Source organism: Scardinius erythrophthalmus, assembly GCF_964197995.2.
Source record: "Scardinius erythrophthalmus genome assembly, chromosome: 2".
NCBI lineage: Eukaryota > Metazoa > Chordata > Actinopteri > Cypriniformes > Leuciscidae > Scardinius > Scardinius erythrophthalmus.
In genome coordinates this window covers 804,779-823,197 of record NC_138222.1, presented here as the reverse complement: position 1 = coordinate 823,197, position 18,419 = coordinate 804,779, and the positions used below count along the sequence as shown (strand labels likewise).

The 18,419-nt window shown below is 38.9% G+C and overlaps 5 protein-coding genes across 5 annotated transcripts; 2 read left to right on the top strand and 3 right to left on the bottom strand.

The window, feature by feature from the left end:
* Positions 1-2,856: 2,856 nt before the first annotated feature.
* Positions 2,857-3,246, bottom strand: LOC308680084 (histone H2B-like; the record flags this gene model as incomplete). Its single annotated transcript, XM_081348003.1, has 1 exon — positions 2,857-3,246. The coding sequence occupies exon 1, from the start codon at positions 3,229-3,231 to the stop codon at positions 2,857-2,859; it is 375 nt and encodes a 124-aa protein (XP_081204129.1). The 5' UTR covers positions 3,232-3,246.
* Positions 3,247-3,973: 727 nt separating this feature from the next.
* LOC308680065 (histone H4) lies at positions 3,974-4,406 on the bottom strand. The gene has a single exon (XM_081347966.1). The coding sequence runs from the start codon at positions 4,377-4,379 to the stop codon at positions 4,068-4,070; it is 312 nt and encodes a 103-aa protein (XP_081204092.1). The 5' UTR covers positions 4,380-4,406; the 3' UTR covers positions 3,974-4,067.
* Positions 4,407-6,905: 2,499 nt separating this feature from the next.
* LOC308680004 (histone H2A) lies at positions 6,906-7,292 on the bottom strand (the record flags this gene model as incomplete). Its single annotated transcript, XM_081347883.1, has 1 exon — positions 6,906-7,292. One exon carries the CDS (start codon positions 7,290-7,292, stop codon positions 6,906-6,908), a length of 387 nt encoding a protein of 128 aa, XP_081204009.1.
* A 7,268-nt stretch (positions 7,293-14,560) lies between these two features.
* On the top strand, positions 14,561-14,950 carry LOC308680098 (histone H2B-like; the record flags this gene model as incomplete). The annotated part of the gene is made up of 1 exon (XM_081348036.1): positions 14,561-14,950. The coding sequence occupies exon 1, from the start codon at positions 14,576-14,578 to the stop codon at positions 14,948-14,950; it is 375 nt and encodes a 124-aa protein (XP_081204162.1). The 5' UTR covers positions 14,561-14,575.
* A 2,678-nt stretch (positions 14,951-17,628) lies between these two features.
* On the top strand, positions 17,629-18,255 carry LOC308679908 (histone H1-like; the record flags this gene model as incomplete). Its single annotated transcript, XM_081347774.1, has 1 exon — positions 17,629-18,255. One exon carries the CDS (start codon positions 17,629-17,631, stop codon positions 18,253-18,255), a length of 627 nt encoding a protein of 208 aa, XP_081203900.1.
* Positions 18,256-18,419: the final 164 nt, after the last annotated feature.

The window sequence follows — 18,419 nt, the reverse complement described above, 5'->3', positions numbered from 1 at the left end:
TTAATCGGACGTTTAAGCTCTGTGTTTCCGCTCACACCTTGCAAAGTCTTGAATGTTGTTACACTGAATTTCTGAGTGTTTTTCTGGGTCTTGTTTTTTGATTCTCTGCCCGTATTCTGTGTTTTCTGTCCTGTAGTTTATTTGAGCCTTTGCTCGTTATATGGATTACCATTATGATTGACCCAATAAAGCTGCATGTGAATCTTCAACCCAAGTGTCGAATCAGTTTGTTACAGTTACAATACATAATATTTCACAGATGTTGATAAAATTTATCAGTACAATATTTGTTGTTCTATGAGCAATGACTGTAATGCCAGTGACAAATAATGTCTTGTTTAATAAATGTACATGCTAAATAATATATAGTATGTGTTATGCCAGCTGTTAATTTGAACTAAAACAGATAAGATTAAACTGGATCCAGGGCCAACAATCCATTTAAATCCCATTTTTACAATTTACTAACATATATATATATAGGTGATTCTTAGACTATGGGCACTTTTATTTGGTCAAGTTTTTAAAAATACATTTAATTTTGGACAAATTCCTCTTTCTTTTTCAAACTAACAATAAAACCTTCTTAAAAACTTTTTACTACCTTTCTATTATGATTTTTTTTTTCATACTTTTCAACCTCCTTATATGTGTCAAAATCACTGTTTTCTCCTTGTCGCACACCCAGGCTTTTTAACTTCAACAATGAAAATACAGTTTAAAAATATGACTTATCTGGTAACTATTAATATACCTAAATTAAGCACTAGTAAAATAATTAAAATACATTGTAGTATTTAATGTGAGACCACCATCAATATTACTTTTTATACAAAATACAGCTGTCGCACAGTATTGGTGTCATTTCCACCACAACACTGTAATGTCCCTTTGTTTGTGTGAGAGATTGTTTTTGGTGGATTCTTTGGAAATGTTTAGAGACATCAGCGCACATGTTGGACATGGAGACAATTTAAATTTTCATCAAGAACAAAATAAGAAAAATCAAGGTAAATATCAGTTAATATATTTATTCTACGTCATTTCTAAATATGCTGTACCTTCAAGGGTGTTTTTAAAAAGTTTTAAAAAATTAAGTTAAATAAGAGTATTTTGCATACATGAAAGACTAAGTATTAATTCAAAGCTAATCAGTGAAGCTATCTTCCATTTTTTTCACAAAAAAACTACAGAAATGTCATTTCCAGCACAGTCATTTCCAGCACACTGCCATCTGTGGTGGAAATGACATTTATGGTTACAAAGTACAATTGTTATGGATTGCAAGAGTAGATTTGTGTAATACTTTTCATATTATAATATTATAATAAATTACAATACTTTTTATATTTATATTTATATTATAATATTATTTTTATTTCTAAATTATAATTTGATATTAATTGATTTCATTTAGATGAATGAAAATTCAATTTTGTTGCATCATTTATTGCTTATATTTTTGCCTTGCCATCAGTTGTGTCAGTTATTTACAGTATGTACTGTAACCGTTCATCTGTGAGACAAATCAGTTGTAAACATCAAACTCAGCACTATACTAAAAACAGGTGTGGTTATGTTCAGTGACTTTGTGAATTGAGTTTACTGAGTGTGAATAAATATCTCTACTGTTTCTCTACATTCGCGTTAATTCATTGTCATTTCCACCACCACACACATTTCTTAAAAATATTTAAAAAGTTCTCATCACACATTAAAAATGTGTTCACAATTTACGAGATCATGCTCTATTTAATATAAAAATTCAAGTTATTTATGTTCTAATAAGCTCTTGCCCAAACCAATATTAAATTTCAGAGTGTGACTGGTGTACATTTCACCATTTGGTCCTTAGGGCAGTTAATTTATCTCATTGACTAATGTATAATTATTGTGCATTGTGGCAAAACTGATAAAACTAGTTAAAAAAATGATCTTAGACAATTCTTGAATGGCATAAGTTATTCTGTTTTTAAATAGCAGCTGTATATTGAGATGTGGTGGAAATGACATTTGTTCCTTGCAGGTCAGAATTTTTTTTAAATATTAACAACTTCTCTTGTAATCTAAGTTTGTCCTCTGACAGGCCTTAAAACTAGACAAATTTTTTATGAGACTGTGTTACGTGACTTTTGAGCAAGTTTTTTTTATTCAACTTCACAAGCCTAAAAGTGCCCCTAGTTGAAGAAACGCCCATATATATATATACATATATATATATATACATATATATATATATACATATATATATATATACATATATATATATACATATATATATATACATATATATATATACATATATATATATACATATATATATATACATATATATATATACATATATATATATACATATATATATATACATATATATATATACATATATATATATATATATATATATATATATGCTGTGGTGTAGATAATCTGGTTTAATTGTTTTTAAGTTAGTAAGTTAGCCAAAACTAAAAAAATAACTCCATAACCAAATATTTACTATTATCTTTTTCAAATGTAAAAGTACTTAATTTACAGTTATTTGACTATAGTCTCATATATATCAGACTATAACTTGTAAGTTACCTAACTAACCAATAATTAAATCTAAAAGCCTTCTAAACTACAGTTGTCATTTTAGCAAAAACAATTAACAAGTCACTAGTTTTGGATGAGACATGTATCAAACTAAAAACATAAAATGGATTCATAAATATAAAGATTATTACTAATCAATTGTACAACACTTTAGTTTAGAAGATAAAATTTCCAGTAGATTCTACAAAGCATGATCAGCTCTTTTCCAGGATAAAGTGTGTGGCTCTTAAAAGAGCCTTTGTGTGCTCCTCCTCGGCTCTACTTGGAGCTGGTGTACTTGGTGACGGCCTTGGTGCCCTCAGACACGGCGTGTTTGGCCAGCTCTCCGGGCAGCAGCAGACGCACGGCGGTCTGGATCTCTCTCGACGTGATGGTGGAGCGCTTGTTGTAGTGAGCGAGACGAGACGCCTCACCGGCGATGCGCTCGAAGATGTCGTTGACGAAAGAGTTCATGATGCCCATCGCCTTGGAGGAGATGCCGGTGTCAGGGTGAACCTGCTTCAGCACTTTGTAGACGTAGATGGCGTAGCTCTCCTTCCTGGACTTTCTGCGCTTCTTTCCGCCCTTCCCGGCGGTCTTAGTAACGGCCTTCTTGGAGCCCTTCTTAGGCGCGGACTTGGCTGGTTCAGGCATGATGAGGAATGATCTCAGAGCTGACGAGTCAGTGTGAACTCAGGAGCGACTCTGAGGCTTTTATCCGCTGCACTATGCTAATTTACAAGGAGACACGGAGATCTTCTGATTGCCTGTTTTCATTGGCTGAACCCCTAAACTCGTGTTTCATTGGACAACACAAAGCATCACGAGTGGATCGAGGGCCAATCACAGGCGGTTAAATGATAACCCCGCCTACCGTCCCATGTTTGAACCAGAGCCGTTAATAACTTAACCGTTAATAAATGTTTTTCAATGGCTTTGACTGTTTCATTTCCTGCTCTTTTTATTTATTGATTTGTAATATTTTGATTAAATAAGTGGTTCTAGACACATATTGTGCACCAACCTTTAATTAAAACCCCAAATAATCACATTTGAAGGAGTTTTGGAGAAAAGAGACTAATAACAGCTTTTCCTCAGAACTTCATTGATTCATGAAACTTAAAACAGTTTAAACTACAGGAGTAGAAACTCAAAGTATTTTTTAGTGGGAAAATACATAAAAAAAAAAAAAAACATTGCATAACTTTTGGTACCATTACTGATATAATTGTCTTTTGTTTACTTGGTAAAACACATTTTAGCATCTGTAAATGGATATACGGTGTAACTCACTATGCTAATAATCTCAATACACATTACTGCCAAACTTTATACAATATTAATAGTTAATTACCAGTACAGTTTTTTTTTTTTTTTTTTTTTTTTAAATCACTTCACAATTGACATTGTTAAATCATGAACTCTTTCAGTGCGGGAGTGTGTGGCTCTTAAAAGAGCCGTTGGTCCGTCGGTTCTCGTGTCTCAGGCGTTTATCCCCCGAAACCGTACAAGGTGCGTCCCTGCCGCTTCAGCGCGTACACAACATCCATGGCGGTGACGGTCTTCCTCTTGGCGTGCTCGGTGTAGGTGACGGCATCGCGGATCACGTTCTCCAGGAACACCTTCAACACACCGCGGGTCTCCTCGTAGATCAGCCCGGAGATGCGCTTGACGCCGCCGCGGCGCGCCAGACGCCGAATGGCGGGTTTGGTGATTCCCTGGATGTTATCGCGCAGAACTTTACGGTGACGCTTCGCGCCTCCTTTACCGAGCCCTTTCCCGCCTTTGCCTCTTCCAGACATGATTACGAGAAGTTTGTTATGTAATAATGAAGAATGGTCTGGTTGTTGAAGGGAGGATTTTTGTACTTCCTTACAGGACCTGACAGAAACCAGCGTCGCGTCACATGGCGTGCCCCTCCCCCAGAAGAATATAGAGCGCGAAACATTTAACCCCCACCCCGATCAGGAGTTTTTCTCTTGTGTTATATTAAATATTTATTAAATATACATAAAAAAATTAATAATAAAGATTTACAGTAGTACTGGTTGATAATTAACAGTGCTGTTCTACAAGCTGACTAAATTAAACAAAGGGAAATCCTTAAATCCTTGTCTAGTTAATATTCACTTTCACATGTTCATGCATATGGGCTGATAAAAGATTCAAACACTTACAGAAACAATGTATTTTAAGCGGTTTAACTGAGAATCATATGATGACACCAGTCAAAATGTCATACGGGATAACGTTAATGCATTTTCTAAATATTATGATGAAACTCATAACACCATATGAGTTAACACATGAATTGTCATTTTTACAACACTTACACATAATAATGTTCATAAATAATTAATGTTTATGTTATGCAATGTTTTTCCTAGGAAATGAATTAGGCTCCACTGTAAAGAAATACAGATGTGGTTTTCAGTGTGTAAACTGTTACACACAAACTCAGTGTGGTTTCTTCCCAGATTTGGCAAGTATACAAATACATTTAAACCATTTTTTCATGTTTATGAATATCAAAACAGCACAACTTTTCAACATTAGGTTTAATTTAGTACTGATAAGTACCTTGAACCATTTTATTGATGATCATAGTCTCTCTACATCAATATTCATAAATAATGTAAAGGGTTAAAGTAGACGACCTTCACTCATTTCACTGAACATCATTTATTAGAGTGGATGGCCTGTTCTTAAAGGGGCGGATTCCCCAATATGACAGGTTGGACAATAATTAAATGTAATTGGATATTATTATGAATTATATAATTTGCTAATATTCAACTAAACAATGTTAATGATATGTTAATATCGCAATTTGAATGGAAATTATATGAAATTATATGGAATTATACAAATTAAATCTGAAAACTGTATAAGAATATATTGTCAAACACATGTCATCCAAGATATCGGATGACATTATTGGCAGTTACAGAAAATAACTGTTATCCTATATGACAAAATTGTTATCCGGTATGACAAAACTCAGTTTAAATCTTAATCAGGCAGTATTTTTGGCTACCTATAGAAATCTGCAATCTTTACCTTCAACTTCCAAATATGTAAATTCATGCGAAATAAACATATTTACATAAAATCCATATTATATATGTTACTTTAGCGTTATCCCATTTGACACAGGATTTTACTACATAGTGTGCTAGTGAGGAAAAAGGGTAAGTTAAACACATTTTATGAAAGACATACTTAACTTTCACCATTGTTTGGGGGTCCTTCAGGGTCGTCCTGATTGTGTAACATGCTCTCACATCGTGTCAAAATAAAATTCAGTTTGCTTGTCTTGTGAATCTGATCAGATCAGTGAGCACATCAGATTCAGAGCTTTTAAATCAAAAATGTAAGTCAGAACTCACCTCTTGACCTTCCGACCCTCAGATGACACTGAGTGTGGACCTCTTCATCATAATGATGTCCGAATTATTGCCCGTTCAAAATATAGATTGCAGTGTCACACCATATGACGCCCAAATACAAAATGTATTTAGCCAGAACTTGCTTTAAAATCATGCACAGACATCAACACTTTCTGTGTCTATTAAAATTGCCTCATTCTGTTACTTAAACTGTAAATCTATCAAATACTTTGCTGAGATATATTGTCATATTAGTAAGCTCACACGTGGCCCGGACAGTCACACCAAATAACAATTTTGATGTTTAGATTAAAAAAAAAAATAAGTAGTGGTCTTTATACTTTACTTTATACACTAACTACAGCTATGGGATGCTGTAATAATATCTTGTCAAAGGAACAACATAAAGGTAAATATATTTAACAAATACCCATTTTTATTAGTATATGACATCATGGACAGGTAGAAGTGCATGCCATGTCATCCAACCAAATATGATCTGCACATTTTCTTTAGCACCTAAAAAACGTATAAAACAACTGCAGTTAATGAGGAGTCATTCTGTGATGAGGAAGAGGAGAATATAGTGACAGAATCCTGCAGGGAGAGAGTGAAGATGGAGATGAAGATGATGGACTTAACTTGATATGATGGTTTGGTAATAATTGTGTTCATCTATTGGTACAATGTTGCCTGAGAACAACAGCTAGATATGAAATGTTACGTTTTATTAAATACTGAATACATTATAAACTTGAGTATTACTTTAAATGTCTGGTTAAAGAAATCGAGAATGTAAATAAATATTTCTTTAGTAAGGTTTTATTCTCAACCTGTTGAGATTATGATATTTATAGTTATGAACACAGAAAAGCGCTCTCTGTCAGGTAAAGTGAGTGGCTCTGAAAAGAGCCTTTGGTGGTCGGCGAGCCCGAGCGCTTATTTGGCCTTGGCGGGCTTCTCGGTCTTCTTGGGCAGCAGCACGGCCTGGATGTTGGGCAACACGCCGCCCTGAGCGATGGTCACTCCGCCCAGAAGCTTGTTCAGCTCCTCGTCGTTGCGCACCGCCAGCTGCAGGTGCCGGGGGATGATGCGGGTCTTCTTGTTGTCCCGAGCGGCGTTTCCAGCCAACTCCAGGATCTCCGCGGTCAGATACTCGAGCACAGCCGCCAGATACACAGGAGCCCCGGCGCCGACGCGCTCGGCGTAGTTGCCTTTGCGGAGGAGCCTGTGGACACGGCCGACGGGGAACTGCAGCCCTGCCCTGGACGAGCGAGTCTTGGCCTTCGCTCGAGCTTTGCCGCCGGTTTTGCCTCTGCCGCTCATTTTAACAGTCAGTTTCTACAATCCTCACAGTGGAAGAGAAGAGAATGAAGAGCAGCAGCTCCACACCCTGTCTTTAAGCGAGAGAGCCAGTCGCCCATTGGCTAAGAGTCTGATAGCATTTCAACCAATCACTGAACTTCCCTACAAAGCCCCACCCCCTTTCTGGCGGGAATATTTATGCACACGATGTGACGCTTATGACCATGCATACTAATAGGACTGCCTGGTATTAATTGTAATTTTACAATTCACCTCGTCAAAAACATATTGGAAAACTGCTGGGAATATGAGCAGACATATCTGAATAGCTTTGGCTGGACAGCAGGCTCAACAGATAGACAATCAGTAATATCAGTATTATCCCCACATAGTCTGTCTGGCTCTTCTCAATGCCAACAGTTTATTTGCAAATTCTTAAGCCAATAAATCAAACCCAGAAATATGTTCCAAAAGAGACAATAGTGCAGGAGTATTTAAAAACGGAATACTTTATATTTTTGCAAATTTATACAGATGCTTCTAAAGACCCAGAAACTGGGCGTACAGAGGCTGTAATGTATATTCCTCACTTTATGAATCTGCAAAAAGAACTGCTAACAGTATATTAGTATATCCAACCGAGACGGCTGCTATTCAGAGAGCCTTACAGTGGAAGAAATCAAACAGTACTTACATACAATTATATTGAATGGAAAATCTGAATCTAGGCAAGTTATATTAATAGAAGTACTACAAAGTTTGTATAGAATCTGCTAAATGAGAATTAGAGTCAAATTTGTATGTGTGCCAGAATTGACTTCAGCACACAAATATATACACAATTACCTTTGAGTAAATCAGAAATTAAAGGTTAAGTTAAAGTAGCTGTCAGAGAGATGGGATAAAGCAAACAAACAACAACAATTGTATATACATACACAATTTGGCCATGTAAGAACTGGTTATGATAATGGAAATGGTAATATCTCGGTTGAGAATTGAAAACTCTACTCTTAATAAATCACTCCAGATGATAGGAAAACATGAATCCGGTCAGTGTAATCATTGTGTACTTCCAGTGTAAAGCATGTGCTGAATAACTGTAGGGCAAACACTTCTTATAAAGGTAATAAAGCTCTTATAAGTTTACTGAAAATAACAAAGTTATATAATAGAATATGGGTTGATTTTGTTGTTGTTGTTGTATTATTATTATTTTCCCATGATATCATCACCCCACACTCCATCCCAGTAGGAATATAGGGAATATGCACCACAAGCTGGTTTGTCAACCGCCAGAACATCAACAGAAGAAGAAATACTAAACGAGTGCTGGTTTGTGAATGATAATGCCACACATTTTTGGTAGGACAGCAACTAGAGATGTTATGAATCTGGATATTACACAAATTCCAGTCAGTCCCTCTATTGTAATATTATATATTGGTTGCTTCCCACACCTCAAGTCTATTTTTATCTACAATATAAAGTTAAGAATTATAAATCTGCACCTAAGGAGGTTGGTGTTCAACAGTGTGTAGATAAACTCCTCAATGCTTTATATATCCACAGATGGATCAGAGGATCATCATTGGGCTTCAGCATATGTTCAGAGAGAGAGAGTCAGCATTCAGAAGAGGATCAGTTTTTACAACAGCGAATGGAGATTTTATTAGCTATTCAATCAAAGTCATATTAATACATATCCTGGCTCTTCCAAGCTTGATAATGGCAGTGATTTGCAACCATCAATTTAAAGCTGATAAACGTGCATATATCCATCATAAATTAACTCCACAGGCTCCAGGGGTTAATAAAGGCCTTCTGAAGAAAAGCCATGAGTTTGTGTAAGAAAAATATTTAAATTTAAAACTTCATTAAGTAATATAACTAGCTTCCGGCCAAACAAACACACGGATTCCACTTACGCCTAAAGCACAACTTATGCGAGTAATGCCAGAGAATGTCTAATAGGAAGAGAATTGGCACTCTCTGGTTACTTCCAGTTTCTGGACTGGATGCAGTTCCACTCTGGCTCCACATGAGGGCGCTCACAGGACGAGTGAATGAATGGAGGTCAATAGAGCTGGTAAGTCCCGCCCCTTCCGTAAAACCCCGCTGGACCTCAAAGTTGAAAAACCGTCAATGCAAGTGAATGGGAGAAAATAATTATTTTCTGATCCCGTTTGAATTGTGCCATGAATTGAACATATGTTGTCTGTGAATTTTTTATATAACTTTTCATGTTACGAGTTTGACAGTATATGGTATGATTCTTCGGCTAGCAGTTGTGGAAAAGACATAACGAGAAAGACTACATGTCGCCTATGTGACGTCACCCCATAAAGTTGACTTACCTGTGGTTTTCACCAACCTCAACGATTTTGTCCTCTCCCTGAAAGAAGGCGATGAAGTGCATCAAAGACACAGCCATGTTTAGCGGGATCCGTGAGCTAGTGTCCGTGTGCTAGTGGTGTTGACGTTTCAAACGCGTCGAAAGCAGCGAGAGTTGTAGTCCACAAAGTGCTCTCACACAAAGTCTAACCGTATCAAACTTCTACCCACTAAATTCTAGCATTCTTTACACGATAAGTTATATAAAAAATTCACAGACAACATATGTTCACATTCATGGCACAATTCAAACGGGACCAGAAAATAATTATTTTCTCCCATTCACTTGCATTGACGGTTTTTCAAATTTGAGGTCCAGCGGGGTTTTACGGAAGGGGCGGGACTTACCAGCTCTATGGCGCTATACCCCTCAAAATCCACTTTTCTCAGGATATCATTTTTTGTCTAGTAATTTGAATGTTGTATTCGAAAGGAGATGCAAAGAAATTACACATTGCTCAGTGTTAGATTTTTTAGAGTCATTTATTTGCTTTAAAAAGTCTTTTAAAATATCAATGACGCCACACACATCGCCCGACCAGAGATACTGCTTTACGGCAATCCTTCAGTCACTTTGGTGCTTTCAGCTCTGCACTTTCTTTTCTATCGAGGCGTCAACAACACAGCTGACACAGGGAAACACAACACAACTGACACAGGCAAACACACAACACAGCTGACACAGGTAAACACACAACACAGCTGACACAGGCAAACACACAACACAGCTGACACAGGCAAACACACAACACAGCTGACACAGGCAAACACACAACACAGCTGACACAGGCAAACACACGACACAGCTGACACAGGCAAACACGCAACACAGCTGACACAGGGAAACACGCAACACAGCTGACACAGGCAAACACACAACACAGCTGACACAGGCAAACACGCAACACAGCTGACACAGGCAAACACGCAACACAGCTGACACAGGCAAACACACAACACAGCTGACACAGGGAAACACACAACACAGCTGACACAGGCAAACACACAACACAGCTGACACAGGCAAACACACAACACAGCTGACACAGGCAAACACACAACACAGCTGACACAGGCAAACACACAACACAGCTGACACAGGCAAACACACAACACAGCTGACACAGGGAAACACACAACACAGCTGACACAGGCAAACACACAACACAGCTGACACAGGCAAACACACAACACAGCTGACACAGGCAAACACACAACACAGCTGACACAGGCAAACACACAACACAGCTGACACAGGCAAACACACAACACAGCTGACACAGGGAAACACACAACACAGCTGACACAGGGAAACACACAACACAGCTGACACAGGCAAACACACAACACAGCTGACACAGGCAAACACACAACACAGCTGACACAGGTAAACACACAACACAGCTGACACAGGTAAACACACAACACAGCTGACACAGGCAAACACACAACACAGCTGACACAGGCAAACACACAACACAGCTGACACAGGGAAACACACAACACAGCTGACACAGGCAAACACACAACACAGCTGACACAGGGAAACACACAACACAGCTGACACAGGCAAACACACAACACAGCTGACACAGGTAAACACACAACACAGCTGACACAGGCAAACACACAACACAGCTGACACAGGCAAACACACAACACAGCTGACACAGGCAAACACACAACACAGCTGACACAGGTAAACACACAACACAGCTGACACAGGTAAACACACAACACAGCTGACACAGGTAAACACACAACACAGCTGACACAGGTAAACACACAACACAGCTGACACAGGCAAACACACAACACAGCTGACACAGGCAAACACACAACACAGCTGACACAGGCAAACACACAACACAGCTGACACAGGCAAACAAACAACACAGCTGACACAGGCAAACACACAACACAGCTGAAACAGGCAAACACACAACACAGCTGACACAGGTAAACACACAACACAGCCGACACAGGTAAACACACAACACAGCCGACACAGGTAAACACACAACACAGCTGACACAGGCAAACACACAACACAGCTGACACAGGGAAACACACAACACAGGTAAACACACAACACAGCTGACACAGGGAAACACACAACACAGGCAAACACACAACACAGCTGACACAGGGAAACACACAACACAGATGACACAGGGAAACACACAACACAGGTAAACACACAACACAGCTGACACAGGTAAACACACAACACAGGCGAACACACAACACAGCTGACACAGGGAAACACACAACACAGGTGACACAGGGAAACACACAACACAGGTAAACACACAACACAGCTGACACAGGTAAACACACAACACAGGCGAACACACAACACAGCTGACACAGGGAAACACACAACACAGGTAAACACACAACACAGCTGACACAGGTAAACACACAACACAGGCAAACACACAACACAGATGACACAGGGAAACACAACACAGGTAAACACACAACACAGCTGACACAGGTAAACACAGATGACACAGGGAAACACTCAACACAGGTAAACACACAACACAGCTGACACAGGTAAACACACAACACAGGTAAACACACAACACAGCTGACACAGGGAAACACACGTGCTAGAAGAGTTTTTGTTTTGTTGTTTCTAATCCTGCTTCGGATGCCACGATGCCATCAAGCGGTATCTCTGGTCGTAATCAGTCCTTCACTGACCAATCAGCGTTCATTAGCAGAATGCTAGCGTGTTATGGGCAACAACAACTCAACCTGTAAGAAGTCGAAAGGACATAAGTACTCGTTCATTCAACTTTCGACCTATAACCCATGTTGAACTTGCAAAACCTACAATCAAATCTGAGATTTCTCAACGGCAATCGGGTGAAAGAGACAAATTTAGCCGTCTAGCGCCATAGACTCCCATTCATTCTGCACCCATGGACGATCGCCCCCAGTGGAACTCTGGAGGAACTGCAACCAAGATCGATACAATGGGGCTAATAGGAAGTGCCAAGGCTCTCCGTAGACGGGCTCTGGTAATGTGACGCACTGCTAATATTACGTGTTAAATATGAATATTTTTCTTGCACAAACTCATCGTTTTGCTTCAGAAGGCCTTTATTAACCCCTGGAGCCTGTGGAGTTCATGGATGCACTTTCTTGAGCTTCAAACTGATGGTTGCAATTCACTGCCATTATCGAGCTCTGAAGCGCCAGGGTGTTTATTAATGTTACACTGAATGTTTTCGTCTGAAAGATGAATGTCATTTACACCTATGGATGAGGGAGAGTAAGTCATGGGGTAGTTGTCATTTTAAAGTGAACTACTCCTTTGAGTTGTGACCTTAGAGTGAAGAATACAGAGAGAAATACTTAAAATAGCATTTAAAAACACATATTGCATAAGTTATTTTATTTTATTATTAAGTTTTTTTTCCTTCCCATTAATGCTTCACATTCCAGTCCAGAGTCCAACCGCCATTAAACCAAATATCAAATGTGTACAAAACAGATGATAAGAGACAATTGATTCCTAACTATTCATTTAATGTTTTTGACTCTTACAGTCAATATGTGTAAAACATTGTTGAACTGAAGTGGTAAAACAACAATTTAATAAGCTCTTAACAATTTAATCAGCAACAATTAAGAGTTCAGGATAAAGAACCACTGATCTAGAATAATGTTCATATTTTGGCCCTGATGTTTTCAGGCTTATATATAAAACATGTTGTACCATCAAGCAATATCTAATGAGTCATTTCACAGTTACATTGTATTGTTTTTAGATGGGGAGGAAATTCTGATTAATGATCTGTCCACTAAATTGAACATCATGCATCAATAGCTATATTTCAGCTACAGGTCATACTATTACTGCTACTGTATTATTTAAACCCTTTTCTGACTGTGAATAAATGTATTTATGTTATTAGAATATAATTTGCATTAAAGGGCACCTATTTGACAAAATTCACTTTTATATGGCGTTTGAACATATATGTGTGTATTTTGAGCTAAAACTTCACATACACACTCTGTGGACATCAGAGACTTATTCTACATCTTGTGAAAAGGGGCATAATTGGAGCCATTTAACATCAAACAAGCAATGCGATTAAATACATAATGTACATTACAAGTAATCACAAGTAATGTACGTCACTTGTAATGCATTACTTTACTCCTTACATCAAAAAGTAATCTGATTATGTTATGCATGTTAGGAAAAAATCCTGACTGAGGTTATCATAATTCATGCACGAAAGGGTTAATGAAAAAGTCCTTTGTTTTCTGGATGGAGAATCAACTTTATTAATGAGCTCATAAAGTTTCACAGTAATATAAGAGACTTTAAGCAGCTTTTCATTCTCTTCACCCAACAGATGATACCTAAAATATTATATTTGTATTACACAATCTTTATCTATTTACTGATGCTAAAAAGTGGTTTACAAAAAGAAAAAAAGACAATTACATCAGAATGGGACCAAAGTTAGCAGAAGTGAAAATGCAGAAAATGAAAATGAGAAAAAAAAAAAAAAAAAAAAAGACTGTTATTGGTCTCTTTCCTCCAAGCTCCCTCAAGGTGTTCATAAGATGTTTTAATCACAGGATGGTGCACAATATTTGTCTAGAAAAGCTAATTTTCTCAAACTACTATTAATAAAAATAGCGGGAAATGAAACAAAGGAAACTGTGTCGTTCGAACATGGGACGGGTAGGCGGGGTTATCATTTAACCGCCAATATGCGTTCGGCCAATGAAACACGAGTTTATGGGTTCGGCCAATGAAAACAGGCAATCAGAAGATCCCCGTGTCTCCTTGTAAATTAGCATAGTGCAGCGGATAAAAGCCTCAGAGTCGCTCCTGAGTTCACACTGACTCGTCAGCTCTGAGATCATTCCTCATCATGCCTGAACCAGTCAAGTCCGCGCCTAAGAAGGGCTCCAAGAAGGCCGTTACTAAGACCGCCGGGAAGGGTGGTAAGAAGCGCAGGAAGTCCAGGAAGGAGAGCTACGCCATCTACGTCTACAAAGTGCTGAAGCAGGTTCACCCTGACACCGGCATCTCCTCCAAGGCGATGGGCATCATGAACTCTTTCGTCAACGACATCTTCGAGCGCATCGCCGGTGAGGCGTCTCGTCTCGCTCACTACAACAAGCGCTCCACCATCACGTCGAGAGAGATCCAGACCGCCGTGCGTCTGCTGCTGCCCGGAGAGCTGGCCAAGCACGCCGTGTCTGAGGGCACCAAGGCCGTCACCAAGTACACCAGCTCCAAGTAGAGCCCAGGAGGAGGACCACACAAAGGCTCTTTTAAGAGCCACACACTTTATCCTGGAAAGAGCTGATCATGCTTGCAAGACTTAATAATATAACTTTTTTTTTTCTTTGATGGTCTGCTTCAATAATGTTAAAATTGACCAGTTAAATATCAGTAACCTAGCAGTTTGGCTCTAAAAGCAATTGAAAGGTACATTGAGAGCTTTGAGTATAGAGCGTTAAAATCTCCCACATTTAGTTTCTGTGGCAGTGAAGCATCTTAACGATCATGTTTTGATCTACAACAAATTGCCATAAATTCTCAAATGTACAGATTCATAATCCTCCATATTTCAGCATAACAAATGAACCTACATCTCCAACTATAAGTTTATTTAATCTGCATGGATGTTCAGTTCACTCACATAAAGCGATATACACAGAAACTGCTTGATTGTTTGTAAAGATGTCAAACTATCACAGCTCTAAACTGCTCAATCTAGAGGAACATGACTTACACCAGTTTTACAGACTTCACATTTCCATGTCAAATTCAAATATTTCAGTGGAATTAATATTTGTGTCAGAAATAAACGGCCTATACCTCAGGACATGTAATACAAATATTTTTATACATATTTTTTTTTGAGAGACTAGTGAAAAAGATAATTTTGAGATCAATTATTTGTTGAAAAGTTAAAACACTGCTTTCGTTCTTTATCAAAATATCTCCATAAGTTGTTTCCCAGCCTTTCTAAGCATTAAACACATCCATCTGTGTAACTGTAGGGTCGCCAAATCACACATTTAGATAAAATATACATTTCATGCATCATAAAGTTTACACAAGAAACATTATCGGGAGTCCTGCACATTTAGGCTCTACAAGAACAATAACTGACAGGAATATGGGACTGTTCATGTGTGTTTTACTGGACTTTCTTCCTCTGTTTGCTTTAGATCGTGCCTTTGCTTTTCATTATTATCTATAATTTAGTCATTTTAAAATGTCTTTCTGCTTTATATCTGTGGACCAGTAAGCTTATACTGACCTACTTATATATAATACAACATGCTAGTCTATTTACTGCACCTTTCTGACACACAATAAAGGTAATAGAAAAATAAATGTCATTTTTGTTTTTAATAAACTAGTAAGAAATCTGACTGGCTGGTGATATTTATAGAGCCAGTTCTGAAAAGTGCATCTAGTTCAACATTAAGCTTCAGTAATTGTGTAATATGCATTATTAAGACAAAATTAAAAATGAATAATTGGATCCCTAAAACCTCGTGTCACTGATGTCGTCAAAATCTCAGTCCAACCGAACAAAGCTGGAAACAATAATACTGTTGGTTTATGAATAAAACAACTCTATCATTGTTTAATCAGTTTCAGTAGCAAAATTATATAAATTTAAGTGCATCGGTCTCTAAAGTTTGTTATTTTAGGTCGAGAAGTTTCTCAGTTTTGGTTCAGAGTTAAAGAGAGATGGAGTTTTTGTTTGGTTTTACATGTGAATCACAAAATATCCTCACTAATATAGTGAAATGAGGAAAATATGTTTAATATAATTACTGTGTCATGAGTGTGTTTCTTTCCACAAGAACAAGAGTAAGAAAAATATATTCCAGAAAACTAGTGGCCTAAATAGTCTGACCAAAACCCCAACATCTGTGCAAATATATCAAAGTAAATATTATGACTGTTTTATGAATTACATTTTAATAGTGGTTAAATCAGAATATTACAATGAGTGACCTGTGCTTTATTATTTACATTCATTCCTTTATCAGATGATTTTATCCACATAGACTTATGTAGGAAATAATCTTGAGGAGGCAATGACATGAGAAATGCAATACATAGTTTCAAAGACTATCCAGAAAAGTACAAGCTGGAACACGGAGAGAAATAAGAAATAAGGAGAAAAATAAGTTGTTTTTAAGGCACTTGATTTAAATGAGAAACTCATTCAGAGCTTTAACACAATCATCATTCACAAGCCGAAGACTGAGAAACAAATGACGATTTACATTTTTTTGTAATATGATGTACAATCCGCTTATGAAAACAAGTTAAAACATTAATACTGTGTGATCATATATATATATGATTATGATGATGATTATTATAATGCCAGAGATGAGAGTCACAGACAGACTCGGGATGATGTTCTTGTGCTTCAAGCGGCCCAAAACACCATCAGTACCAAAGCCTCCCCTCGACCCTCACTGATGCTGATCTCATTAAAGCCTCTTTCAGACTGTTTGCTGAACACACAGAGGACACCATCACACTTTTACTCTCTTTTACAGTAAAACTTTCCATCAAATTTACACGCGGCTTTTCCCCTTGGCTGATGTTTGCCTTGGATTTGATCTGATAGAGTCAAAATAAACATTTCCTCTTCGCGTATTTTAGTCTCTAATGAAAGCCCAGAACCTCTGCTTGCTGTTCACATTGTTTTGACTGAGAAAAACTATTTAATCGCTCCAGTTTTGGCCCAAATGTAAGAGAAGAAAACACAAGAGTCCGCGGCTCGTGGACGCGCACAGACAGCGAGCGCGCGGGTTGAGTCTACGAGGTTCTCATGTGTTGTTTAAAGGCGCAGCGCCGCTCGTGCGCTCCTCATTCACTGCTGACAGCAGACTGTGTGTGAAAGCTCGCAGATTATCCGATCGGAGAGAGAGAGAGATTATGGCAGAAACCGCCCCCGCCCCGGCCGCTGCCGCCCCGGCCAAAGCGCCCAAGAAGAAGTCCGCTGCGAAAGCCAAGAAAGCAGGACCCGGCGTCGGCGAGCTGATCGTCAAAGCGGTGTCCGCGTCCAAGGAGAGGAGCGGCGTGTCTCTCGCCGCGCTGAAGAAGGCGCTCGCTGCCAGCGGCTATGACGTGGAGAAGAACAACTCCCGCGTCAAGATCGCCATCAAGAGCCTGGTGACTAAAGGCACTCTAGTGCAGGTCAAGGGAACCGGCGCCTCGGGCTCCTTCAAGCTCAACAAGCAGCAAGCCGAGAGCAAGAAGAAGCCCGCGGCCAAGAAAGCGGCTCCTAAAGCGAAGAAGCCCGCGGCCAAGAAACCCGCCGCTGCCAAGAAGCCCAAGAGTGCCGCAGCAAAGAAGCCCGCAGCCGCGAAGAAGTCACCCAAGAAGGCCAAGAAACCCGCCGCCAAGCCCGCTAAGAAGGCGACGAAGAGCCCCAAGAAGGCGAAGAAGCCCGCGGCCGCGAAGAAAGCCGCCAAGAGCCCGAAGAAGGCCAAGGCGGCGAAACCGAAGGCGGCAAAGCCTCCAGCCGCCAAGCCCAAAAGAGGACCTCCCAAGAAGAGATAAACCCCTCCTGTGCTTCATCACATCAAAGGCTCTTTTAAGAGCCACCCACTGACTCCGAGTAAAGAGCAAAACTCTTAAGCCAATTTTTTACAAATAATAAAAAGGCCAAAAAGCTAATGAGGGTTCAGACAGTGATCACAGTTCAAATAAGATGTAAGTTATAA

Bases quoted from the DNA above. Each gene is read 5' to 3' on its own strand.
- LOC308680065 (XM_081347966.1), bottom strand. From the start codon at position 4,379: ATGTCTGGAAGAGGCAAAGGCGGGAAAGGGCTCGGTAAAGGAGGCGCG.